Below are 26,753 nucleotides of genomic sequence, written 5' to 3' on the forward strand. Positions count from 1 at the left end.
AAATGTCCATTGATGGATGAATAGATAAAGAAGATGTGGTATATGTAAAATGGAGTATTATTCACATTCAAAAAGAATGACATCTTGCCATTTGCAACTATGTGGATGGAACTAGAGGGTATTATGCTAAGCGAAATTAGTCAGAGAGACAAATATCGTATGACTCCACTCATAGGAGGACTTTAAGATACAACACAGATGAACATAAGGGAAGGGAAGCAAAAGTAATATAAACACTGGGAGGGGGACAAAACACAAGAGATTCTTAAATATAGAGACCAAACAGAGTTGCGGCAGGGGTTGCGGGAAGGGGGGATGGTCTAAACGGGTAAGGAGCTTAAGGAATCTGCTCCTGAAATCATGGTTGCACCATGTGCTAACTAACTTGGATGTAAATTATAAAAAGTGAATAAATTATAGAAAGAAAAAAATAATAAAAATAATAAAAGAACAATATTTCAAAAGAATCAAAAGAATATGAATTAACATTATCATATTCCCACATTCATTAGACCAGAGTTTCTATAATCAAGAAAGAAAATACTCCCAAATATTGGTTTGTAAATTTCATGATGCAGAATAAAAAAAATCTCTGTGTCATTCAATACTCATTTAAAGTTTAATTTCATCCTACTGTGATAACCAAAAAAGGAATGCCAGATCTTTATGTCAAAAGAAAACTCTCTCCAAACACACACTAATCAAATGTCATGCCTATAGTTTTTTTTATTCATAGCTAATACAGAAAGTCAATAAAAATATAAAGAAATGCATATTTACGTTGTAAGTAAAATTCACAAATTCACAGAAAATGAAAAATGTCAATGGTACAGTAATGCCCCCAAGTGGCATAATGATAAATTGCAATACTTTGATGGAAAAGTTAGAACAGCTCTTCGCTTTTGTCAAATTCTTTAAATCTAAAAGTGCATATTACATAAACCTAGATTTCATAGGGGATAGTAATAAGTGTTCTGTAGACAATCTCAGACACATGGTACACCCAACGCACTCTTAACTAGGGATACCAAGAGACAGTCTGGTATATAAAGGTTATGATATATTTTCCTTATAATCTCAAACGGTTAGAGGTCTGGCTGCAAAACAATGAAGGGAGTCAGATCTACTCTGATCTATTAAGGGAGCAACATTCATAACACTATAGAAATCTTCAGAAAGTATTATTTTCTACCCATCTCTACCATTAAACAATTCCCTATGCTTATAGCCCGGTATGTAACGTAGATTTTAAAATTTTATCTAACGAAATTGCTTGGACAAGGTGTGGTGCTAATTAATATGCTTTGCTCACAAACTAAAGATTCAATTGTCAACACCTTGGGGAAAGAATCTAAAAAAAAATATGAGATTCTTTTAGAAAGAATCTAAAAAAATTTTTTTAATGTTTTATTTATTTCAGAGAGAGAGAGAGAGAGAGAGAGAGAGGCAGTGTGAGCAGGGAAGGGTCAGAAAGAGAGGGAGACAAAGAATCCAAAGCAAGCTCCAGGCTCTGAGCTGTCAGCACAGAGGCCAACACAGGGCTTGAACTCACGGAGGGGCAGATCATGACCTGAGCCCAAGTCGGACGCTTAACCGACTGAGCCACCCAGGCGCCCCAAAAATATGAGTTTCTGCCTCTATAAAATGTATTAAACATAATCGCTGATGAGTTGCTATATTGTGTAGCTAAAAAGTCAACATTCTGAGGATCAATTGCTTTTGGACAGCCACAGAGATATAAAAGAATAGATGACAGTAGAATTATTACAATCTCAAGAAAAATCCTTGAAGATTTTAAAATCACATGCCTGATAGCAGATTGCTTTGAGAGATTTCTGTCATAAAAGCAGAATACAAAAGAAAAACTTCCACTTACTAGAGAGTAAAGTTATTGGGTCATGACTAAATAAAGTTTTGTTAGGCTTCCTTTAATTATTCCTATAACTTGGATTGTTTATAAATAAGATGAATCCCAACCGTTACTGAGTGATAATTATATATAACATAATGTGATAACCTATATTTTATACATATATTTAGAAATACATTTATATCTATTTCCAAACATATCTTATAATTATTTATAAATATGTTCCTTATTAGATGTTTTATACATATATAGATAGGTATTTTACTTAACCCTATTACAATCCTATGAGGCATTATGCCCATTTTATAGATAAGAAAACTGAAGCTCAGATGAGGAACATACATAACCTTAATCTTACAGTGAAGAACAGGACTGGCTCTACATTTGACCTGTTTACCTCCAAACCCTGTGGTCTTAACGGTGACAGTTACTGCCTTCCTTCTAGCTTTCTAGGATTTTCTGAGCTGCCATAGCCATGATTCTGCATGATTTTAGCAGAGTTGTAAAATTAAATGTCTACAGAGATAGGCAGGTAGTGGGAAGGTCATACAACTGGGTACCAGAGACAGTGAAGAGCTGCAAGACGCGGTTAATTGAAGAGTATAGGGTCTGTCCAGCGGGGACAGCTGCTCTACCCAGCTCCAGCCCATACGGGCTACATAGCATCAATGTTAGCAAATGTTACCAAATCTTATCTTGTTTTGTTTTTTCAAGAGAAGTTGAAAAGCTCAATCTTTATGAGAATGTACATTTTTAAATACTGGCAACTAATTTAAACTAAAAAAAAAATTATGCAGGCCAAACAAAACACATCTGAAGGCTGAATATAGCTTGTATGTAATATGTTGTAGAGATTCTGATGATGAATGATTCCTTTCTAAGAGATTCTATACTCCACTTTCTGGTATCAAATAATTTGTCAGTTTTCCTCACTGTTGCATTCATTCCACACACTGAAGCTTCATCAGCCATCTTCAGCTCAAATCAGGTGTTTTTAGACTAATGCAAGTACAGGAAAAGTTACTGACAAATCACATCCCAACCAACCAGCCCCTTCCTCTCTCATGTCTGCGCCCCTCCTCCAACACACACATGTACACTACACTCACCCTAATCTCAAGTCTGAAGCTTTCAAGTTTGGTCTTCATATATCTTATTTTACATTCCTTTAATCAGCTTTTTAGCTCTCCTGTGAATTCTCTTAAAATTCTTCATAGTCCTCACTCATTGAAGAAACCAAAATTGGATATGGTCTTTGTGATGAGAGACAAAAGCAGAAAAATGTTCACCTTTAGTCCAGAAGGCTGACTTACAGCCTGCATAGTTCTGGTTGCCACATTCTTAAAGGGTCTCATGACTGCTTGTACATCTCACCAATAGTTAATATCCAGCTGAATGATAAGCACCAGAGGAATCTTGTGAAAGTAGCTGTACCAGTCAAACTTCGAACAAAACCTTTGTGATCTAATACTCCCTGCACACCCCCTCTGCCTTGAGCACTAGGTATGTGGCCACCAGCTTAATATAGCAAAGGTGCAGCTCTCTTTGCCCATAGGTCCTGTCCCTGCACTATAATAAAAGCACCTTTTTGCACCAAAAATGTCTCAAGAATTCTTTCTTGACTGTTTGCCCGTGGCCCCACATCATTTACAGTGTGATTCATACAAGTCCAGGGTCAGATTTAGGTCTTTCTCTCAATGTTTCCATAAAGGTACTCTGGTAATTTTCCGAAATTTATCCTCCTGTCCTACATGGCTGGGAGAACACCTCTAGGATTTGTGGAAAAGAAGTCTTTGAAAGGAGCTGTGAAGCCTGCTCTAACAGAGGGATTCAATGAAAATTATGGATTCCAGATAATTACGCTTTAACATTCTGGAAACAGAGGCCATTTATAAGGTTCATTTTGAAATAAAATAGTAGCACCAACATTTACTTTTCTAATTCCTATATCATATTAAGAAGTAGAAAATATTTATCACACTGATTTTAAATCCAATGAGCAAAAGCTAAAAGAATTTTGAGTAGACTCAAAGCTTCCAAATAAAAGAATAGATTATGGGATGGAAATGTTTTTCTGGAGCCAAAGGCTGATGTCTTGGATCATTCTTACTTCTGCTTTCTCTTTTTCTTGTGTTTCTGATGTACGAGTTTCTTATCCTAACTTCAATTCAACTAACTGTTCACGGTAGCAAATTCAAACAACTTCAAGCTAAAAATGAAGATTGAGCCTTATCTGTAACAGACATTTTCTCTACCCTGACAGTTTAACAGTCCAATCAAAATCAAAGAAAAGGAAGTAACAAGAGGGTCCTCAATATAAGCTAATTTTAGATGGGAGCTCCTGTTTGGTTTAAATGTCCTAATTTGAGAGTGATATGACTACAGACTGAAAACGCCCTCCATAGAAGAAAGCCAAAGAAAATTAATACCATATTTCCTTTTAGTACACCCTATTCACCTCAAGTGTGAATTACCATTTATTTGCATTTCATAACATTTCTTAAACTGCCGTCATTATAAATAAATTCTGATTTTCTCCTTCAAGAAGTCCCAATCAAGTTAAGTGGAAGCAATGTTGTAATTGAGAATCTGGAATGCATAAAAATCTTATCTCCACTTAATCTACCCTATTTACTCTCTCTAGGTCATTTGGGTACTTCATTCACCTACTGAAATGCCTTTAAAAATCTTATCTGGAGACCCCATTCAAGAAGCTTTTCTGTTGCTTAATAAATTCTGAGAATCTTAAATACAAAGAGCAAATGGTACTCCATATTCTTAATCAGCTAAGAGCTACGCATACAAGGCAGCCAACTCAAAATGCGTGGGAAGTATTTTTACTTACAATTCCTCTCCTTGTTTTGCTTTCTTGTCTGAGACTAGGTAGACAGTTCCAAAACTTCCGCTACCAAGTTTCTGTTGAACTACATATCTTCTCGCAATCAAGGTCTTTGGGTAAGCAGCAATGGCTGTTGGTCCACTCGCACACTTAACAGCCTCTTGGAACTTCAGCATTGCTCCAAACGAAAGAGAACTAGTTCATCTGTTTATAGGTATTCAACTTCGAGTCTCCTAGGAGAGGGTCAAATTAATCCAAGTAGCGCCAGTCAATCCCTAAAAGATGAAAAGTCCAGAGATCGGGTCTAAAGAATCCTAAACATGTGCATGTTTCTGACAGTGATACTTGCACCTTGAGTAATGGATTCCATGACACCACATTTAATGACTTGAGAGAAAAATGTTAAAAGGTAGAGATATGAAGATTCTAAGAGAAGACAGTCTTTCACAGGAAGAGAGCCCTCCCTCATACATCCAAATATAGCAAAACTGAGTTACAGTTAATCTGTTTAAGATTTATACTCCCCACCTAACTTAAAAAAAACTCCAAAAATAAGAACATTATAATTTCCTATACATTCACATTAATATAATTATCTATATATTTGCATTAATCTTTTTGTAATTCTTTCTTCCCACCTTGTGTCTATTTTAATTAACAAATAGTGAATTAGGATTAGACTAGAAATCAGCATAGAATTTTTTTCTGTAGACATTAAACCATCATATTTGCAATTATTAGAATAGATGTGAAGAGGAATAAAGACTTCAGAATAAATTCTTTCTCATCCTAAACAAATCCTGATCCAATTTCAGAATTATTATACACACTGTGTAGACAGTAATCTCTCTGGATTGGAAAGAAGAAGTGTCACAAATGCAGTTCAAACCAAAAATTGTATTTTAATTATAACTGAATATAAATATGTATATAGTAGGATTATGAAAAGTAGGACTGCGTCATATGAATGCGTGCCCAGTAAAGTCATTTTTAATTCACCAAATCGAAACTGTTTTTAGTAATGATGAGAAGTGGGTTTTGTTTTAAATCCATGAAAATATGATTTTAAATTGAAGACTGTCTATGCCTTGGAGTCAAGTTTCCATATTCAACTATTCCAAAGCTGGAAGACAAAACCCTCTTGTGTATAATGATAAAACAAGATGTTATCTGCGTAGTTTGGGGTACGTAACCAACAGGATTCACATGGTGGTGGCAATTGCAAAAATCCTCAGAACAGAATATAAATGGTAAATGTCCATTTACAGCATTCTTCTTGAAATAATGCATTAATCAGTTCAGTTTTACCTGATGCCAGTCAGAAGTATTCTAGTAACCAGCTTTAAAGAGAGAGAGAGAGAGAGAGAGAGAGAGAGAGAGGTGCTTGGCTGGCTCAGTCAGTAGAGAAGGTCACTCCTAATTTCAGGGTTGTGGATTTGAGCCCCACATTGGGTGTGAAGATTACTTAGAAATAAAATCTTAAAGAAAAAAAAAAAGGAAAAGAAAGAAACCAAATTGTATTGTGGCTGTGTTTCATGACAATACAAAATAAAACATTAACATTGGGATAAACCTAAGAACTGAGGCCTATAGCTCAAAATCCCTGAATAAATAAAAAATTATGTCAGATTATCAAGATCACAGAAAATATTAGTGAAGTCTACTACTAGAAAAACAACCGGAGAGCAGGCCTCCAGATGTGTATTTTATTTGCTTTCTGTGCTCCCATAAAAGTGATACTTTCTGGCCAAATTAAGCTGTTAAGAAAAATATATGGACTTACAGCCTTTTCAACTGAAAAGGATCCTTCAAATCACCTAGTAATTCTCCTTATTTTAGAGGTGAGATGAAGGTCCAGGTTTACTGAGAGACAGAATGTTTCTGAGAAGTCTAATTTCCCAATGGCTCCTACTTGTAAATGAGCTTTCAAACCCAGCAGTGTCTAAGCAGTCTGGCCTGGGCCACAGTTTCCTTTGGCCCAGCCTCCCAGACTCAGCCCTGCCGCCCCCTTATCCAGTCCACCTTTAGACAGTGACTCCATTGGTCTCCTCTCCAAACACAGAGCTACCCTAGTAGGTGTCGGGCCGTCTAGATTCCGGAACAACCTGTCCTGCTGTCAACGTTCCCTGGCTCCCACCTCAACGAAGGTTGTGAATGAACTCGAGAGCTAGGAACACACCTCTTTATCTCTGTCTCTTTGGTGCCTGTCATCTAGTAGGTGTTCAATAAATTTTGTTAGGGCAAACAAGTGTCCAGCCGACCGACTGTTGCCCAAGGGGGTGGGGGGGGTGGGGAGGAGTGTGCTTGGTATGAGGAGGGAAGAGCTTTAGGAAGTTGGATGGGAACCGTGAAAAAGATGAGATTACCTCTTTGTGCAACTGACCTTTGGACAAAAGACACAGGAAGGAGAGTGTTTATCATTGGTTGAAGTCAAGTTGTACTCTTCCCTGGTAATACTAAATGAGAGGAAGCAGATTTGACACCAGATTCTGCTAAAGTACAATGCTAACCTTAAAGGTAAACTTTAACCTGAACGTAAAATGAACATTCTTTGCCTCAACTTCTTAAAAAAAAAAAAAATTACACTTTCGCAAATCGGGTTAACGTGTATCGAAGAGGGGCCGGCAACAGTTATTCTCCGGAGACTGGAGCAGATCCAGGAGTAAAGGAGCTGAGGGGAGTGAAGAGGTCGCGGGCATGGAGGCCCAGGCAGGCGGATCTTGGCTGGGGCAGCCTAAAGCCATCACCTTCCCCGGCTTCGGGGAGCCCGGCACGCCCAGAGGAGCGCCCTTTGCTTTTCGCATACCTTTCGGTGTGGAGGGCGCAGCAGCGGCGGCGCCGGGGCTTGCCCACAGTCCCACCCGTAATTGGGACGTACGTCGGGCAGGTCCCACGTAGGTGCAGCAGCACCGCGGAGCTCCAGGACCTCCCTGCAAGGTTGTTGGGGACCGTTGCCAGGGAGACGGCGCGAGGCATGCTGGGAAGTCGGGGCGAGGCGGCACAGAGCCGGTCCCCGAGGCGGAAGTGTGCACTGATCAAAATGGGCGGGGAAAGGAGAAGACGCCCGACCCACCTGGCTTCCCTAACATGACAGCGGCCATTTCGGGGATTACTTCCCGGCCTTCCCTAGTGACCTGGCGCCTCCAGGCCCGGGAGCACCTGTACCCCCGGCGCGGTGTGGCACCACTGGCTTCATGGAACCGAGCTTCCCAGTGACGTCATACGCGGAGGCTTCCGGTTCCCGCTCTTGAGGTTGGACTCTCACATGCAGGCGTTTCCAGGACTCCCTGGGCTCCTGCAGGCTTTTAATGGAGGGGCTAGTGTTCTGGGAGGGCTGTACAGGTGGGCTCTGCCGCCCGTCGGGTAGCGGATTCTAAGGGCCGGGTGGCGTGATGTATGAAGCCTGTGTTTGACGACTAAGAGCAAACGTTCTGTGCGCCTTTCTCCTACCCAGCACGCATTTGTTCAACAACTATTGCAAGGTCCTGTAATTAGTTTAGAATGAGTTGACATGGCCTCTGTTTCCATATATTTCACACGAGCCACTTATAAATAACTACTATACTGGATAAGGAAAGGCCAAAACCAGGGTGAATGGAGTTGGGCGCAGAATGCAAGGAGGTGCCTCCAAAGCCTGTAATCCAGATCCATATATTTTAATGCAGTGTATTTAAAAATCAAAAATAATGCAAAAGAAATACATGATTAATAAAATCTCATTATTTTAAATAAAGACACATTCGGTGACCATGCCATGCTGAGCTATATTGGAGCATGAGGCCAAAGGAAAAACCACATCCTATGACTTCAGGTAGCCAGATGGGGAACGATATTCTTGGTACTGAGCCAGATAATGCAAAGATGAGGAGATGAAAAGAGCCCCTGGTAGAGGTGAAACTGGAGAGTTCTAAGTTCCTCCAGGCATGAAGCAGTAATTATCCTTACTCAAAACTATGCCAATTGAGATGGGACCACAAGCCAAGGCCTAAAAGAAATTCCCAGACCCTGATTGTCAGTAAAGAAAAACTGGATCCACATCATTGACCCTACACACTTTAGTTAAGTGAAGCCTAGTGCCCCCTGATTTATTAATTATGAGATTGAAGAGGGTATCATTTTTTAGAGCTTACGACTTTTTACCTTGACCCTACAAAACTCTTCTTTGTTGGAAGATGGTGACTGTTATCTATCTCAATATCAAAGTCCACAGTAGTCTCTATTAGTTTGTCAGTAATGGACTATAATGGGTTCTCTTTTAGAATCAACAGCTTCCATCTCTATCAAGAGGTTAAAGTCCATGAAACCATTGCACTTGTGCCTTGTAACATACAGGGAAAGCAAAAGAGAATGAAAACCCATGCACTCAGCTAGCCGGTGGTGCCTGAGCAACTAGATAAGAATTGAGATGCTAATACCTAATATGTTGTTTCAAGAGCTATTCATAACATTTGCTGTTGGTTTGTGGTGCTGGAAATGATGACTTGGTCCCCAGTAAAGAGCACCAACTATGTGTGTCCTATCGTTTTAATCAGGCAGTTCTTCAGACAGTCATCATGGGTATTCGAGGACTAATGAGTTTTGTGGAAGATCACAGCAATGAGTTCTTCACTGACTTGAAGTTGCGGGACACAAAAATTGTCATTGACGGCTATGCTCTCTTCCACCGGCTTTGCTTCAACTCAGACTTGGAACTTCGGTATGGAGGGGACTATGACTCTTTTGCAGATGTTGTACACAAATTCTTTGAATCACTGTTTGCTTGTAATATCTGTCCATATGTTGTGTTAGATGGAGGATGTGACATTTCAGATAAAAAGCTTAAAACTTTAAAGGATCGAGCTAGAGAGAAGATCCAAGTGGCTCATTCCCTTTCTGTTGGCGGGGGTGGGTGTGTGTGTCCCTTACTCATCCGGGAAGTGTTCATCCAGGTTTTAATCAAGTTACAAGTGTGTTTTGTCCAGTGCTTTTCAGAAGCAGATCGGGACATTATGACACTGGCTAATCATTGGAATTGCCCTGTGTTATCATCAGATAGTGACTTTTGCATTTTTGACCTGAAAACTGGGTTTTGCCCCCTGACTAGCTTTCAGTGGAGAAATGTAAACACTATCAAAGGTACACAAGACTGCTATATCCCTGCCAAATGCTTTTCCATTGATGCGCTCTGCCGTCACTTCAGCAATATGAATAAAGAACTCTTACCTCTCTTCGCGGTGCTATGTGGAAACGATCATATTAATCTACCCATCACGGACACATTCTTAAGTAAAGTCCGTCTTCCTCTTGGAGCTACCAGTTCAAAGGGGAGGAGACACCACCGAGTCTGGGGACTTCTGAATTGGGTATCTCATTTTGCCGACCCTACTGAAGCATTGGATAATGTTCTGAAATATCTCCCAAAAAAGGATCGAGAAAATGTGAAGGAAATTCTGTGCTGTTCCATGGAAGAATACCAGCAATCCCAGGTGAAGCTGCAGGACTTCTTTCAGTACGGTAGTTACACCTGTCCGGCTGCCTTGAATCTGGATTTACCAGAGTGGGTATTAGTGGCATTGGCCAAAGGCCAGCTCTCTCCTTTCATCAGCGATGCTTTGGTGCTAAGACGGACCATTCTTCACACTCAGGTGGAAAATATGCAGCAACCAAATGCCCACAGAATATCTCTGCCCATCCGGCAAATCATCTATGGGCTTCTTTTGAATGCTTCCTCACATCTGGAGAATGTGTCTTGGAATGCATTGCCTTCTCAGCCTCCAGCTTTCAGCGAAGTGGAAAGGATTAATAAAAATATCAAGACATCGATTGTTAATGCAGTAGAACTACCCAAGGATTATTCTGATTTAAGCATATTGCCTGAGGTAAGTGTTTGTAACACTAATGTCATTTTTGTAAAGTACTTCACGGGTTAAAAAGTGCTTTCATGTATATTATCTCTTAATGTAACCAGATGAGGTTGGTTGCTCTATTCCCCCCAGTTCGTAGCTGAGAAAACTAGGACTCAGCGTCGGTGACTGTGTGATACCTCAGCCAGAGACGTGAAGTGCTAGAACCCAATCCTAGGCCTTTTAGCTCCCGATCTGCCATTTCTACTCTCCCTCAGTAGTCTGTGTTATCTGAGCAGTTATTACTGCTACTCTGTTGATACTAGCTATTCATAAATTGGGGTTTTGTGCCTTTAAAAAAAGACAAAGGAAAACATTCTGAGCTACAAAAACTGCATTGGTAGGCATTTGTCATAGGCATAGCTAATATCTTAGACTGCATCAGATTTCAGTTAATAAGATTAATACACTTAGGTCTAATTCTTCATTTTTATCAATGAGGACCTGTTTTTTTAGGCTTTATTTAGGTTTATGGCATCATGATGATTAGTTTGACACTGAAAACATGATTCTTAGCCTAACTCAGTGTTGTTTAAACCTGAGTAACGCTCAGACCAATCCCCTTTCTAAGGTTAAAAAAAAAATTTTGGATCCAAGTGTTTATTTTTTTGTTTACATAAATATACTGAAAATTACAAGTAGATATTAAACTGCTTATACTAACAGAATTAAATGTACAGATTAAATCCAGACAAATCTATAATACCAATTGTAGGGCCTATTTGGAGTTTCTTGTTGTTTTAATTTGAGAGAGAGAGTGCAAGCAGGAAGAGGGGCAGAGGGAGAGCGAGAATTCCAAGCAGACACCACGTTCAGCGTAGAACCTGACATAGGGCTCCATCCGATGACCCTGGGGTCATGACCTGAGCTGAAATCAATCAGTTGAGTTGGATCCTCAACTGACTGAGCCACTCAGGCGCCCCTATTGGAAGTTTTCTTAAATCCAGCTAATATTCAGATTCATGAGACTGTCATAGACCCCTCCTGGTACCCGTCTACTCAAGGATATAGGATAGCAACCATAGTTTCCCAGCAGGTTTGAATGAAGCTTTCTTTCCTGTGGGAGTTTTTTGGAACAGTCTACACCACTGGTTCCCCACTGGTGTGATTTTGTCCCCTTTTCCCCGACAGGGGACATTTGGCAATATCTGGAGACACTTTCAATCATCGCTGTAGGTGGTTGGAGGAGGGAGGGGTGTTGCTACTGGCCTCTGGTGAGGAGAGGCCAAGGATACTGCTAAACATCTTAAAATGCACAGGACACCTGCCCACAACAAGGAATTATCCAGCCCAAGATGTCAGCAATGCCAATCCCTGGCCTGAAGGCAGACCAGAGACTAACCTCTCAGGTCTCCCCATTAGTACCAGCTCAGGCAGGAGGAAATGAGAGCCACATCAGGTGGGTACCAGAGCCTCCTTGGCAATGGGGAATGACTGCTAATGGGAACAGGGTTTCTTTTTGGGGTGCCAAAATGTTCTGGAATCAGTGATGGTTATACAAGCTTATAAATATACTAAAATCACCTTGAAAGGGTGAATTTTATAGTATGTAATTTATATCTCAGTTAAAGAAAGAAAAAGTCTCACTTGCCTCCTTCCCCCCCTCCTTTCTTATAACAGGTCCATAAACATAGTTTCTGAGCTGTGTCCAACAAGGGCTATGCCTAATTACAAGTCACTGCACTCGGGGAAGCCCCATGATGTGATGTCCCCACCCGGTGTTTACAGTTCATTTATAGTTCAAATCTAGATACAATTTTACAAGAGTCCTTTTTACCATGCTAAGTAACACAGCTAACTTTAGCACATTTCTAGGGCTTCAGAACTAGAAAGTTGAGCATAAGTCAAATTCCAAACTGAGGGGATTTGTTAAAACTTTACTCATAGCAATAAAATTGAAATTAGCAGAATTCTAAAGGGTGACATATTGTTGCAATTCCATTTCTCTTCAACATAGATGGTGCTGTGAAGGGTTTTTAAAAACTTTATTATTGAAAAACGATGTACAGTGAAGTGCTCATGTTTAAAGTGTGCGCTTTGATGAGTTTGATGTATGTTTACATCTGTGACTCCATCCTTGCAATTAAAGTAATGAATGTATGCATCGCTCCTAAAAGTTTCCCTCCCTGAGTAGGTACACACAGCGAAGTACACAGATGACTGTAGAGCTTGATGAATTCTCACCAACTTGACACTTCCAGGTAAAGAATGCCCACATGAAGACTCATTATCAGCACCCCAGCAGCTTTCTCGAATTTCCATTCCCAGGGAGCACCCCCTCTACCACTTCCTGTAATCATTATCTGGACCTGTAATAACATTGAATAGTTTTAACTGTTTTTATATTTTATAAATATGGAATCCTGTAACGTGAATCCTTCCATCTAGCTTCTTTTATTCAATATGTTTGTGAGACTCATATCACTATGGGAAGCTGTAGATCACTTATTTCTCCTTGTTGTATATTATTACATTGTGGGAATTTACCACAGTTGATCTTTCCATTTTGCAGGTAATGGGCACTTGGGTAATTTGCAGTTTGGGCAGCTGTGAATAGTGCTATGAACATTGCAGTGCACATCATTTCTTGAAAATATGGATATGTATCTGTTGGATATACTCCTAAGAGTGGAATTGTTAGGTCATAGAATATGCATATATTTAGTTTACAAGTTGTATTGCCAAATGGTCTTGCAAGGTGGCTTAACCAATTAGTATTCCCACCAGCAGCTTATGAAAGTTCCTCTTACTTTACATCCTTGCTGACACCAGGCATTTTTTTCCTTAAAAAAAAATTTGCTTCAGCTATTCTGATGGTTGGATAGTGGCATCATTTTAACCAATTTGATGTTAATTTCATTTCCCTGATGACTTATTTGGGTACGTTTTATGTATCCATTGGACACTTGGATACTCTGTTATAGAAGTTTCTGTTCAAAGTCTTTTGCCCATTTTTCTGTTGGCTTTTTGTTTATTTCTATATATGTGTTTTGTCAAATAACATGTGAACAGACTCTTGCATAGTCTAGTTTGTCTTTTCACTGTAGTATGTTTTGATGACAGAATCTTAATAGTCCAATTTTAATTTTTATTATTTATAGTTCTATCTATAACCTACTTAAAAAATTGTCTACTCCAAGGTCATGACAGGTTTTTTTTCTTTCATATTTAGATCTACAGTCTATCTACAACTGATTTTTTGTGTGTGGTGTTACATAGGGATCAAGACACTTTTTCCCTCATATGAAAGAAAATTCAGTTGAGTCAATGAGTGTAGCATGCTGATTATACTCCTTGCCAAGTGGAGATGAAAAGTGTTCTCATCACTTACCTGTATTCAAAGTAGGGTGCGATTCTAGTTCACTTTCTGTGTGGTCGTATCTTTCAGCTTTCCCTAGGCATAAACTAATCAATTATGTATTTAGCTCAGTGTTGCTAGCTCTAATTAGCCCATGATAATTCTTTTTCCTTTTATACTTATTTTTGAGAGAGAGAGCAGGAGAGAGGCAGGGATAAAGAGAGAATTCTAAGCAGGCTCCACACTGTCAGCACAGAGCCCAACATGGGGCTCGAATTTACTAACCATGTGATTGTGACCTGAGCCAAAATCAGTAGTCGTACACTCAACCAACTGAACCACCCAGGCACCTCAATTCTTTTTTTTTTTTTTTTTTAATTTATTTTGAGAGAGAGAGAGAAGATATGAGTGGGGAAGAGGCAGAGAGAGAAAGACGGAGAGAATCCGAAGCAGGCTTCATGCTGTCAACCTGGACCCCACCATGGGGCTTGAACCATGAACCATGAGATTATGACCTGAGCTGAAATCAAGAGTTGGACGCTTAACCGAGTCACCCAGGCGCCTATAGCCCATGATAATTCTAAATGGTATCAAGTGCAGATGTGATTCCAAAGACAAATGCAGGTATAATAGAAACTTGTGATGGTTCTCTATTCATTTTTTGTTTTTAAAATTTTTCAATGTTTTATTTATTTCTGTGAGAGAGAGACACAACGTGAACAGGGGAGGGTCAGAGAGAGAGGGAGATATAGAATCTGAAGCAGGCTCCAGGCCCTGAGCTAGCTGTCAGCACAGAGCCCAATGCGGGGCTCGAACCCACAAATCGTGAGATCATGACCTGAGCCGAAGTCAGACACTAAACCGACTAAGCCACCCAGGTACCGCTCGTTTTGTTTTTCTTAACATGAGGTGTCAGGTGTTGTAATAGAAACTTTATACTTATTTAATTCCCACAGTAACCACATAGGGTAGGATTTTCATTTGGTTATGTGAGTTGCAGTGGATAGAACTCCATTGAAGTTAACCAGTGAGAGGTTAATTATAAGGAGAGATGCAAGTGGGTCTGTCTTTGGGAGTAAGGCAGCACCAAGACCAGTCTCTTTCTGGGTGGGATCTTCTTCTTTAGGCTTGTTCTTTCCTTCCCCTCTGGGGTAAGGGAAAGTTGTCACATGGGATAAAACGTAACCAGATTTAAGGGCTGTGAGCAGAGTAGTTCCTCCTTAGGAAGGGGCTAAGAACTGGTGGGTTCCATGAAACATCTTTTGTAATTCATTGTAATGCCCACTTACAGATAATCAGATGGACTGTAGAAAAGCTCAGAAACTTGCCCAATGTGGTATACAGTTAATGAGAGACAGAACATTTCTAAAGGTGAGGCCTAAACTCTCTTTTGTTCATAAAAGTTGTAATTTGGCTGGAGAATTCAGTAATTTAAGCATTATATGTCAGAAGAGATTTCACGTATTTTCTTAGCTTTCCTTGGTGTATTTTCCTACCAGTTGAGATCATAAAGTTTTTAAGTTGTTATTTCCCATCAGTGATTGTTTAGACTGTATTTGCAGATTTTTTTTCCTCCTTTTTTTATTTTTTTACAAATAGTTTATTGTGTGTATTTGCATATTTCTAATTTTAAAAAGTTTATCACAGTATTGGGGCGCCTGGGTGGCTCAGTCGGTTCAGCATCCAACTCGAGTCCACTCAGGTCATGATCACAAGGCTCTGTGGGTTCGAGCCCTGTGCCAACAGTGTGGAGCCTGTTTAAGATTCTCTCTCTCTCTCTCTCTCTCTCACTCTCTCTGCCCTCCCCCATTCATGCCCTCCCTCTCTCTCTCTCAAAAAGAACCCATTTATCACAGTATCAAAATCTTAAAACCAGTTTTATGAATTATATTTAATGCTTTCCTACATCTATGGTGAAACTATTTTATCAGTTATGATGTGTTTTATTTCAGGTTAACATGTCCATTCCCTGCTGTCAACATACAGACTACAAACTAGGTTTTCGGTACTGAGAAATGTCTCTTCATCCTTACAGAAAATTAAAGAAGAAATCCTTTTCTGGCTGCATGTAGACACTAGGAACACCAGTGTTTTCTTTCTTAAAAGTTTGATGGTAAAGTCCTCCTGAAGGTGCCCTTTTAATAGTACTAATTTCCTTATTTGTAAAAGTGTGTGACCTAGGAGGTCCTTATGGTTCTTAAGATCCACTAGGGCCAAGTTATTTCAAGAAGCCCAAACCTCTCATAGCTGTTAACTTCCTTTTATCTGAAAGTATACTCTAAAGCATGGAGTAGAAGTGAGTGTGGTGTGTTAGTGCACGCACAGTGCAAGTAGTCCTTAAAGATTCCTATCCCCCTTGAATATACCTCTCACCTACAAGCAGCCACCGTGGGAACAATCCCTTGTGGGAACACAAAAAAGCAAAATATTCAACTGGGTAGGGACATGAGACAAGACCCAAACAAATATTGAAGGCTGTGTAATATGCCACAGAGGGTGCGTATCATCTATGTTTGCTTTCTAGAGGTGATCAGAAATGGCATCGTGAAGGTGGGGCCTCAGTAGTCACTGTCCGGTAAGAACAGGGTTGAGTATAGATCTTTGTTTCTCAAGACAGAATACTTAAAATGTAGATTCCTCGGTTGCTCTCATTTACGGAATCAAAATTTAGGGCGTGGGACCTGAAGGCTGAATTTTTTAAGCTTCCCAAGTGACATGCACTGAAGATGTTCACCAGCCTCCATGGAGGATGGAATGACACGAGCAAGGGCTGTGTCGTGGGAGTACATGATATATCCATTCAACCGTACTTATTAAGCACGGTTTAAATGCTTTGAGTGTGGCTGCTTTCTTTCCACAGGAAGATAAGAAACTGACAGAGCAATTCATTTGCATTAAAGTCTCCTCATAGTAGAGGGAAAAAAAAGACCTTCCCCAAAGTAACTTGCGGGATGTTCGGTATGTATTTTCAGCTCTCCTTGGCCAAACGGCAGATCCTTCTGTTAGAAACCCTGAAGGTGAAACAGACCATCCTGGAGCCAATCCCTTCTTCATTGAAGTTGCTCGTTTCAGTCACTTGCTACTGGCTTCAGCACACAGAGGCCAAGGCAAAGCTACATCATCTGCAGGCCTTACTGCTAGGGATGCTGATGGGGCCCCTGCACGTCATCAACAGCCCTGGTAGGTTTCTGGAAATTCCAGGAGTAAAGTTTTGCATATTGCATATAATCGCAAGTTTAAACAAACGAAAAAACTTTCTTGGATTGTTTACTCCCATCGATTGTATCCAGAACTTAGGGGTGGAGACACCAAACTACCATGCACTCACTGGCAAATGTTTCTGAGCACTTCTATGCACCAGGCTCAGTGCTGCAGTGCTTGACTCTGAGGCCAGAGCAGTGAAGGTGTGCTGGTAATGCCTCCTCCCACCTGCTCTGTGGCACCTAATACTTTGACCTATGAAGTGAGCATGTGTAACTTGCCAGTTACATTCTGTACTCCATGTACCCTGTCCCTATTGTCAATACAGTGGCAATATCATCACTAGAAATTTATTTAAAATTGTCCATTGGTAAAACTTCTGAATGCCTACAACCATAATAAACATTCATGCTTGTGCTGTTGTTGTTTTACTTTTTCTCCACTGTAAGTTTCGGTCAGTGTGTTCGTGATGACAGAAATAGTAATTTCTTTTTCTCTTAGAGAATTACAGTTTAAGGTAGTTTCAGCTGCATGTAAGTGTCAGGTGAAATAAATGCAGATGCATTGGAGCACTTCAATTCTTTAATAGAATTATTCCCTTTAAAAGATCATGAGTGCTGTAATACCTTATCTAAACACGTATAATCATCATCACACTCCAGAACACTGCTAATATCTAATCTCATGGCCACCAGCCACGTGTGGCTATTTAAATGAAAACTTTAGCTTCTTGACACTGGCCACATTTTAAGCACTCAGAGGCCACATAAAACTAGAGGCTACTGACTGGACAGCACAGACACAAAACATTTCCGTCATTGCTGAGAGTTCTGTTGGACAGTGCTACTCTTGAGTTTACTTTTAAAATACATTAAATGAAAGAGTGAACCGGTATAGACTCCAGGACACCCCAAGTGGGAGAGTAGTTGTTAGAAGCGACTCTTCTTATAGGACAGCCAACTGAATGAGCTAAGGCCCACTACTAGTTAAAGCACAAATTTAGGGTATTTCCACTCTTTGAATAATAACTATAGTTTAACAACATTCTCAGAGCACAAGCCTGTTGACTTTTTACCTAAGTCCAACAGAAGGGGCATGTCAAGGGTCTGTTTCTTTTCTTTTAGGAATTGTGGACCCTGCACCTAGGCAGGCTCAGTGCCTTGCTGCTCGCTAATGGGTAAAAGGTGGGCCTTCTTTTTATTACTTTCAAGTCGGTCCAATGTCATTTTGCGTGCCCCTCCTCAAACCTGCAAGAGCCCACAGCTGAACGCAAACAGGCTCCTCATTGCCGAGGCTTGTTGCTCCTTGCCTCTTACCCTCCACTACGTGAAGAAGTAGATGATTTACCATATGATCCTTGAGTCATGCTTTTGTTTTCCTCCCATAAAGCAGAGGTTAAAGTGTGCTCTGAACACAGGCTGTGTAAGTGCACTATGATAGGGACTGGTCTCCATGGAAGGAAACTTCGCGAACGAGAACAGTGAAGAGAAGGATATTTAATAGTAATTTGTATTTTCCAGAGACAGATTTTGGGTTTGGAGAGTTCAGAAGCAGATGTATTTTAAGTCAGGTAGTAGACCAGTGAAAGAAATTCTTATTTTAAGGAAAAATAAATAAATAATTTAGGGTTGAATAAAGTTAGGTTGTCATTAAAAAGGCATTTCAGTATAAATATTTCAATTTATACAGCAAGGCTTTTACATTGACGTTAAAATAGTAAAGAGCCAGAAGAGAAAAGCATTTTGGTTATTTAAACTAATTTTTTTCTTTATGGAATTCAAAGTCTTATGTAGAGAGAAAATTACAAGCTATACAGTGTTTCTGGAAATACTGCCCTCGGGCTGCTTCTCTGTCTAGGAAAGGAAGATCTGCGGGAGGATGGTGCTAGGATGCTGTATGAAGAGTTCCAAAGAGTGAAGGAGCAGACGCGGCCGGGCACGAGACTGGACTTAGACACAGCTCACATCTTCTGTCAGTGGCAGTGCTGTCTGCAGATGGGGATGTATCTCAATCAGCTGCTGTCCGCTCCTCTCCCGGAACCAGACCTAACTCGGTAAGCACCACGGGAAACTAGTTCAGATGGCTGCACACAGAAGTACATACTTTTACTTATACTTAAAGCAAATAAATGTTTAAAAATTAATCTTAGTATAATGGGTCTTGGATCACTATTATAGCAGAAGAGCTGGAAACATATAAAAGTTTTTCCATATTCCCCAAAAAAGTTGTCATGATTAGGTCAAAGATTTAAAAAGCCAGTCCCTTAAGGTATAACAAGAGGCAGCTGAGCTGTTGGTAGGCTAGAACTCGCTCTGTCCCTTCTCTCAGGTCTTTGTTCAAGTATCACTTTATAAAGGCTCTTTCTGATTATCCTCCTGGAATATTACCCTCTACTTCCAGTCACTCTAGTCCTATTACTCTTTTGGAGTTTTGTAACTGCATTTCTTACCACGTGGCATACTGTTCACATACTTGTTCAAATATGTATTAAACGCCTACTGTGTGCTTGAGTGTAGTGAACAGATTTTTTTAATCTCTGCTGTCATGGAGGAGCTTTTATTCTAGTGAGATGACTCTGAGAAATTTAAGTGGACTTTATTTAGGGTTTTTGTTTTGCCAGACAAGTATGAACAAGGGAGAGGCAGCCTGCATTCCAGGAAGGGATTATGATGGTTGAGTATGGAGTTTGAGCTGGGTAAGAAAGATAGGATAGCAGTAGGGCGTGGGCACTGCATTCAGGGGATTGGACATGCTGGTGATTGTACATCCAGGAAATCCCAGGGGAGGGAGAGAGGAAGAATAAAGGGCAGATGGTTAGCAAATGGAGTGGAGACTGGAGATGCGCTTTGTCTCTCTCCACTTGAATGGAAGCTCTGTGAGGAAGGGGCTTAGCTATTTACTTTTGTTGCCCCGGTGCCAGCCTTCAGTAAAAACTCAAATATTTGTCAAATAAGTGAATGACATATGTTTGGAGGCATATAAAATCTGCTGGTGTGACTTGAAGTGTTTTAAGGTATACAATTTCCTAGCAGTAAATAGTGTTAATACATCTCTGGGCCTGATATCTAAGCCAACCCTAGAACCTTCTACCAAATAAGATTAATTGGCCTCTGACCTATGGATTCTTTATGCCCTTCCTTAAATAATTTAGGTCATTCTAGACTGGATCCTCTCCAGCTACCACAGCGCTTTACGACAAAACAGCGAAAAACAAGACCAAACAGTTCTCTTCATAATAATTTCAGCAGGACTGTTTTGCAATTCAGCATTACTAAAGCTTTTTAAATGATGACCTTACACTGATTAAACGATGGTTCTGCATTAGTTGCTAAGGCACCGGTTGATCAACTCTGGCAGTAAGTTATGTATTATTAAACTTGTGGCTTCCAATTAATCCCGTTTTATTTTCCAGAAGTAGATTCTCAGTGCAAGTGAATCAGTGAGCTTGCAAATGAGGCCACTAAATTTTCTCATATTTCAGCAGACTGCCTATTTGGTTTATGAGACATTTTTAATTCCTTTCCTTTGAAGTGATAAGAGGCCTCCTCAACTTTTGGCTACTTGCAGAACCAGCAAGCATCTATCTAATTTGTTGATAACAAGTTTTTAAGTACCACCAGCCAAATTTGCACTAACAACGAAGTTCCTTCCATCAAGGAACAGAATTTTAAAAGTCATTTTAATAATAATTTTATAGAAGAGCTCAGTGTTTAGCTGCACTTGTTGAAGCTATGTTAATGACCAAGGTCCTACACAGAACCTGTGCTTTGACAACACTCTTTCTCTCTTCTGTGAAACAGACTGTATAGTGGGAGCCTGGTGCACGGACTATGCCGACAACTGCGAACATCGACTTCTGTAGAAAGTCTCCTGAGCTTGTGCCCTGAGGCGAAGCATCTTTATGAACATCTGTTCAATGCCACAAGGTCATATGCCCCTGCTGAATTATTCCTACCAAAGGGTAAATCAAATTCAAAAAAAAAAAGGCAAAAGAAACAAGGTACCAGCCGGTCAAAGAACAGAGTGGGAACCACCTCAGACACTAAATGCTGGTATGAGGGAGGCAATCGGTTTGGGCTATTAATGGTTGAAAACTTGGAGGAGCATATTGAGCTCTCAGAGCTTGAATAAACTCAGTCTGCAACCAGATGTATAATTTTATTTTAACGTAGGCTGCACACCTAATGTGGGGCTTGAACTCGCAACTGTGGGATCAAGAGTCCCAGATGCTCCAGTGACTGAGCCACCCAGGCACCCCCAGATGTAATTCTTAAAATTTTTATAGCCTCCCTTCAAATGATTAACTTTTTTCTTTACAACTAATCTGTTAGGGGATAAACACTGTAAAGGCAATCTTTGAATTCCAAGGTATTTTGTATTCTGATTTTAATAAATAAAACCTGATTTAAGAAACTTCTGTATTTTCTTAAACACACTTGAAAGCATGTTTGTACTTCTTATTCCATTTTAGGAAGTTAATAATAAGTCTATAACTTTTACATTGCAGCAACTCAGCCAGCTATGTTTTCAAAAAGAATAGAAGCCCTACTTATTTCCCATAAGCAGAAGCTGAGTTATTATCATTTCAAAACATTTTTTTCCCAACTGTTTCCTCTTCATCCTTTATTCTGAAAGGTCTGAGCCTTAGGAGAGACAAGTTGAGGATGCCAGACAGGAAGTAAACACCTTTAAGTACTAGGAAAATGAGACCATGGCAGCCTTGAGGAACACTTTATATGCTCCAGGTTTTAAAGCAGAAGTTGAAATTGTAATGGTTCCAACAAATTAAGAAATAGCATCCTGAGCTCCTGGATCTAGAGAAGAAAGAGGAAACACTATAAAGAAATTAAAGTATTAGTGATATATGCAGCAATACCAGAATCTTAGGCCATTTTTTTATACTGCAAGTACTGGCCCTTTAATGGGATATGAAATCAATGAGTCATAACCAGTATTTTTTAAAAGTGGAAATCATCAGACATGCATATATTAAATGGTTGTACAAAATGTATTTCTTACTGTGGATTGCAGTCAAAAGACTTTGAAAGGCACTGCTCTGGAACTCACTAGTGGCTGCTAAAATTACAATTACCAATAAAATTGGGAAGGTGCTGGCCAGTTCCAAATAAAGAACTTGAAAATAAACAAGCAAGTGGAATCAATCTAATTGGGCAAAATCTATAGATCTGAAGGTATAATCCCAACCTTATTTTATTTGTATTCATACAAATTGTGTTTTTCCTTTCTTCTGTACTCTCTCACTGGCTATATTCCATCAGTAAGAACCCTAAACTTAGTTTTCAGCAGTCATGTTGAACAGGCCTATATTCAGTTCCTAACTTCAGGCAAACACGTCTTTCCACTTTCCTAGTGAGAACCATACCCTTAGGGGAGTAAGCCTATCGTCAACCAGTGTTCTATTCATACCTTCAAGTGTTTACTGGCTTTAGCCATTTACAAAGACAAAAACACAATCTTATCTGTTCCTAAAGTTTTCAACCCTAAAGACTGGCTTCTGTTTCAAATAAAGAGTTCTTGAAATAAAATTTTTTATTTTAGGAGTTGTGTATGGGGCTCTGTACTAAGAGGTGGTTTTTATGTCTCTAAAGAGATGGTTATTCACAGAATAATCAAAAGAGCAGTATATCCTCTATTATTCATACATGTTTTTCCAACAGATAGATAGATCTTAGATGTGTGATCACACATCTAAGTAATCACAAGCATATTAAGTCCTTTGTTGTATCAAAATTCTCTTTTTCTTGATTCCTGCAGTTGGGGGCCAATCTGGAAGTTATCCCAGTATGAATGTCCTATGTCCTGGTTTTATCAACCCTGCTTTTGCAAATCATCAACCTTGCATGAAAAACTATTTCTGCTTCCATGTTGCAAATGGTTTGATAGGCACCAACTGAAGACTGTATAGGCTACAGAGTTTAATTACAAGTCAACTTAATTATATCATTCATCTTTTTCTTTCATTAAAAGGAGTTTTTAAAGCAAAGGGGGCCTCCTTCAGTAAACATAAATCAGGTTCCCTTCTCTAGCTATTACAATCAGGGCCATTTACTTGAAATTATCCACCTAGCCTTTCAGTAAAGGAGTTAAAATCTAATAATGTCCACTGACTCTTACTCTGAGAATTAAGCTGTTACCCCGCCCCATTATATATCTTATCTTGGATCTATGAAATGAGAGGTCATAAGCACTCAACAGGGTATCTGAGGGGTTTACCAAATTTGGTAAACTAGGACATAGTACCTGATCCCCAAAGTCATACTTGTGCAAGCTGCTTGGTGAGACAACACACAATGAAATAACAAGAACATTTAATGAAGCAATCTGTCAACTACAAAATGTCAAAGTGAGACTGATTGCTACAATAAAGAGACAGGAGTCCTCAGGATGAGGACAGGTTATGTCACAAGACTCTCAGTTTTGGCTTCTGAGCTTGGCTTTAAGAGACAGGGATGTAATTCAGAGGAGATACAGGGGCAATGGAAACACCTCTGTAGAAGCAGAATGTTATACATTCCACATTCCATTTGGAATATTTGTTTCTGTTTTTAATCATGTCTTTAGGTCTTGCTCTTTCTGATTCAATTCTAGCTAATCAAAGCTCACCTGAGGCTTTGGAAGTGTAAGTCTTCAGTTACTAGTTTAAGTATGAAAGGAACTCTGGACAGCTTTTTTAAATAAATAAATTTAAGGAGCAAAGCTGAAAGGAGAAAAACACTATAATATAACCATGTTCTGTATCTAGTTGTGACAAAATTATACTTGAACTTTATTGGTACAACTCTTTTTGAGATACCTAGACCTAGAAAGTTTAATGTATATATCCTGTAAATATAAACCCTAAAGGCATTTCATGATGATTGATCATGACAAAAAATGCAAATTAATTTTAGTATTTAAGTTTGTATTTAAAATTCAAATTAATTATAATTCTAGAAGATAAAGACCTTTATAGCTAGAAAGATCTTAGAATTATCTTTTCTTCCTGTGCACAAAATATCTGTAAAATGGGGATCAGAATACAAGTGTCATATAAAGATAAAATGACATGTACTTTTAAATTACTAAGCATAGTGCCTGGCACTAACAACATGTAATTAATGATAGCCGTTATTGTTAACATCCACACGTTAACATCCACAGAAGAAAACCAACAGCAAAGCAAGGGATCTGGGCAGGAGTCAGGGCTGAGCAGAAAGATCAACACCATGAGACCAACAGCTGCCAGAGCTAATGGCAGAAATTTTGCAGAGGCAGGGAGGTCAACACTATCAAATATGGCTAACGGGACAAGGGCAAGAATGTGAGAACAAAGGAACTTCAGCAGAGCTGTCAGGCTGAAGCCACACTAAAAAGAGAAGTGCCAAGAGAATGTGAATAGGCAGCCAAGCTCACTCAACTTCAGAAGATAAGGAAAAAAGACCAGAAGGAACAACTACCCCTATGGGTATTTGTGCCCTTCCTGCATGTGCTTTTTCCTTGCTATCAAGGAATTTTCTGAATTGTTTCTAAAACTGGATTTGAAACATAGTCACTTTTAAAACTATGTTTAAAGACAGGAAAAAATTAATAGCAGATATGCCTTATTCCATAATCCTAAGGAAGACAAAGCCAGTTTTCCCCCTTAGTGAGATTTCCAGTTCATCAGGTACCAGTCCCTAGCACATGGTACTTGGCTGGCTCGCACACGATGAGCCCACAACAGCCCCTGGAAAGCACTCACCTCCAAGAACAGGAAAAACAATTTCATGTCCCTAAAAGGACAAACTCTCACTAGTACCAAATGTAGTGACCTTGTATTTTTAGTGAGGTGAACATCGGGTACTTGGTATTTATTGTGTGTCTTACATTCATGCATTTCAGTCAAGACAGCTAAAGATGATTCTGTACCTTCTATCAATTTGAAATTAAATACTATTTATTTTGTAAAGATGCCTCCCCACTTTCAGCAATAGCTTTCTGAACAATATATGGTAAGCTGCTTTGGCATTTCTTTCCAGGTCTGAAATATGCTAAACTTCAAGTTCATCCAACTATAAAAATTCTAAGATGAGAACCTCATGATGAGGAAGAACGTTTTAAAATTCAAAGGCATGACTGCACCAGGCCAAGTATCAGTCTGTTATGATGGGAAAAAATAGATGAAATGAGGTAATACATGGAAAAGTATTTCCAGCTTGTTTCAATGGATCTAGTTTTCAGGAAGAAAAATCAAATGTCACATGAACATGTTGCAATACACATGCAGTCACTTTTATTCCTAACTAGTCTTGATAAAATTTTAGAGATCTGATTAAGATAGCCAAATCATTCTCTCAATATTTACATATTTATGTGTACATATATGTATACACATACATATTTTAAGAAATAATTTTCTCCATTATGACTCTGGAGATACTTGGGAGATTTCTTTGTACAATATAATTCACTTGCATCAGGATCAGGAAACATGTAGGAAAGTTTTTACAAAACAACAACAAACTGATCAAAATGTATCAATGTATCAATACTGGAATTTGATAATTTAGAAGACTGAAAAAATTAAGCCAACGTGATCTAGCATACAAGCTTAGGAAAACTTTTCCACTGCGTTTTTTCATATAATTGGTGCTTTTTGGAGGATTAACTGAGGTGCTGTTTCTTCCTGGAAAACTGCTATGTGTCAGTCTGCGCATTGCCTTCCCCATGACTTCTGTCTGATTCATGTGTGGTACACATTATGGGGGAATAAATCAAAAGATGTTAATAGGGAAAACAAAGTCTACTCTGCAGTATCTCAATGCTTGCTAACATGGATACAGAATAAGAAACTATATGCCATGATAGACAAGGGGTTATATGTGGGTTAATCCACCTGTTAGAACTTGCTCTGATGTGGGAACTTCTTTGTGAATACTTATTACATCACTCTGAAATAATGGTGTTTATAAATGTGTCAATGAGAAATGCTATAAATTATATGCTAAAATTATTATGCTAAAATTGCTATGGTTATGTAGTATTTTTATGCCTTCATAAAATACTGGCAGGAATCCTGTTTTCCTATTTCCTATTCAATTGTCATTCATTTGTGTAGGCGAAGGTTTAGGTGGGAAGTTGAGGAATCAGGGGTTCTGTTGTGGATAAGTGAAAACACCTTCTGGGCAGCTGGATGTATGTCTGAAGCCTAGGTTAAAGTATTTGGGTGTTGAGATTATAAACTATTTTCCTCCTCTTCTATGTAAAAACATCTTCAATAAATATGTTGTGCTATTTTATGATCAGAGAGAAGCAGTAGTTAATGCCTCTGGGAAGAAGGATGGCATCAAGAGAGCAAGCTTCCAATGTTGCCTTGTCATATTCCAAGAAACTCTGGAAAAAAGAGTTAAAAATGGGGGTGGGGTGAGAGACCTTTGTTGTTGAAATCTGAGAATGGTGACGCCACAAACCCAAGTTTCTGATCACAAAGTACGGTAGCCCTTTAAGCTCTCAGATGTATGTGCACCATGTTTTAAAAGACAAACTAAAGAAACTGACCCTACTATAATAATAACCATAATCTACTTAGTAAAGTGGTTAAGCCTGACCTCTCAGAGAAATCCACTAAGAAATATTATAATTTTACCTTAAAAATATGATAAATACTATGCAAATATATTTTGG

At 39.2% G+C, this 26,753-nt stretch overlaps 3 protein-coding genes across 7 annotated transcripts in view; 1 reads left to right on the top strand and 2 right to left on the bottom strand.

The window, feature by feature from the left end:
* Positions 1-7,640, bottom strand: part of NEK11 (NIMA related kinase 11) — a 251,083-nt gene extending 243,443 nt beyond the window's left edge. Inside the window, exons 1-2 of the mRNA XM_039242197.1 lie at positions 7,516-7,640; positions 4,716-4,984 (exon numbers count right to left, since the gene is read on the bottom strand). Coding sequence (XP_039098128.1) covers positions 4,716-4,885 — 170 coding nt within the window. The 5' untranslated portion in view covers positions 4,886-4,984; positions 7,516-7,640. The remainder of the gene's footprint in view (positions 1-4,715; positions 4,985-7,515) is intronic.
* A 330-nt stretch (positions 7,641-7,970) lies between these two features.
* Positions 7,971-19,002, top strand: ASTE1 (asteroid homolog 1). Its single transcript, XM_039242192.1, has 5 exons — positions 7,971-8,051; positions 9,246-10,567; positions 16,862-17,069; positions 18,215-18,274; positions 18,948-19,002. Exons 1-4 carry the CDS (start codon positions 8,018-8,020, stop codon positions 18,262-18,264), a joined length of 1,614 nt encoding a protein of 537 aa, XP_039098123.1. The 5' UTR covers positions 7,971-8,017; the 3' UTR covers positions 18,265-18,274; positions 18,948-19,002.
* ATP2C1 (ATPase secretory pathway Ca2+ transporting 1) overlaps positions 18,567-26,753 on the bottom strand; it is a 167,165-nt gene continuing 158,978 nt past the window's right edge. For 4 of the 5 annotated variants that reach the window (XM_039242187.1, XM_039242191.1, XM_039242189.1 and 1 more), the window contains one exon: positions 18,567-19,135. In XM_039242187.1, coding sequence (XP_039098118.1) covers positions 19,040-19,135 — 96 coding nt within the window. In that variant the 3' untranslated portion in view covers positions 18,567-19,039. Of the gene's footprint in view, positions 19,174-26,753 lie in introns of all 5 variants that reach the window. The other variant, XM_039242188.1, reaches the window with a different exon arrangement.

This window comes from Hyaena hyaena, unplaced genomic scaffold, assembly GCF_003009895.1.
Source record: "Hyaena hyaena isolate Hyena2069 unplaced genomic scaffold, ASM300989v1 scaffold_210, whole genome shotgun sequence".
Lineage (NCBI taxonomy): Eukaryota > Metazoa > Chordata > Mammalia > Carnivora > Hyaenidae > Hyaena > Hyaena hyaena.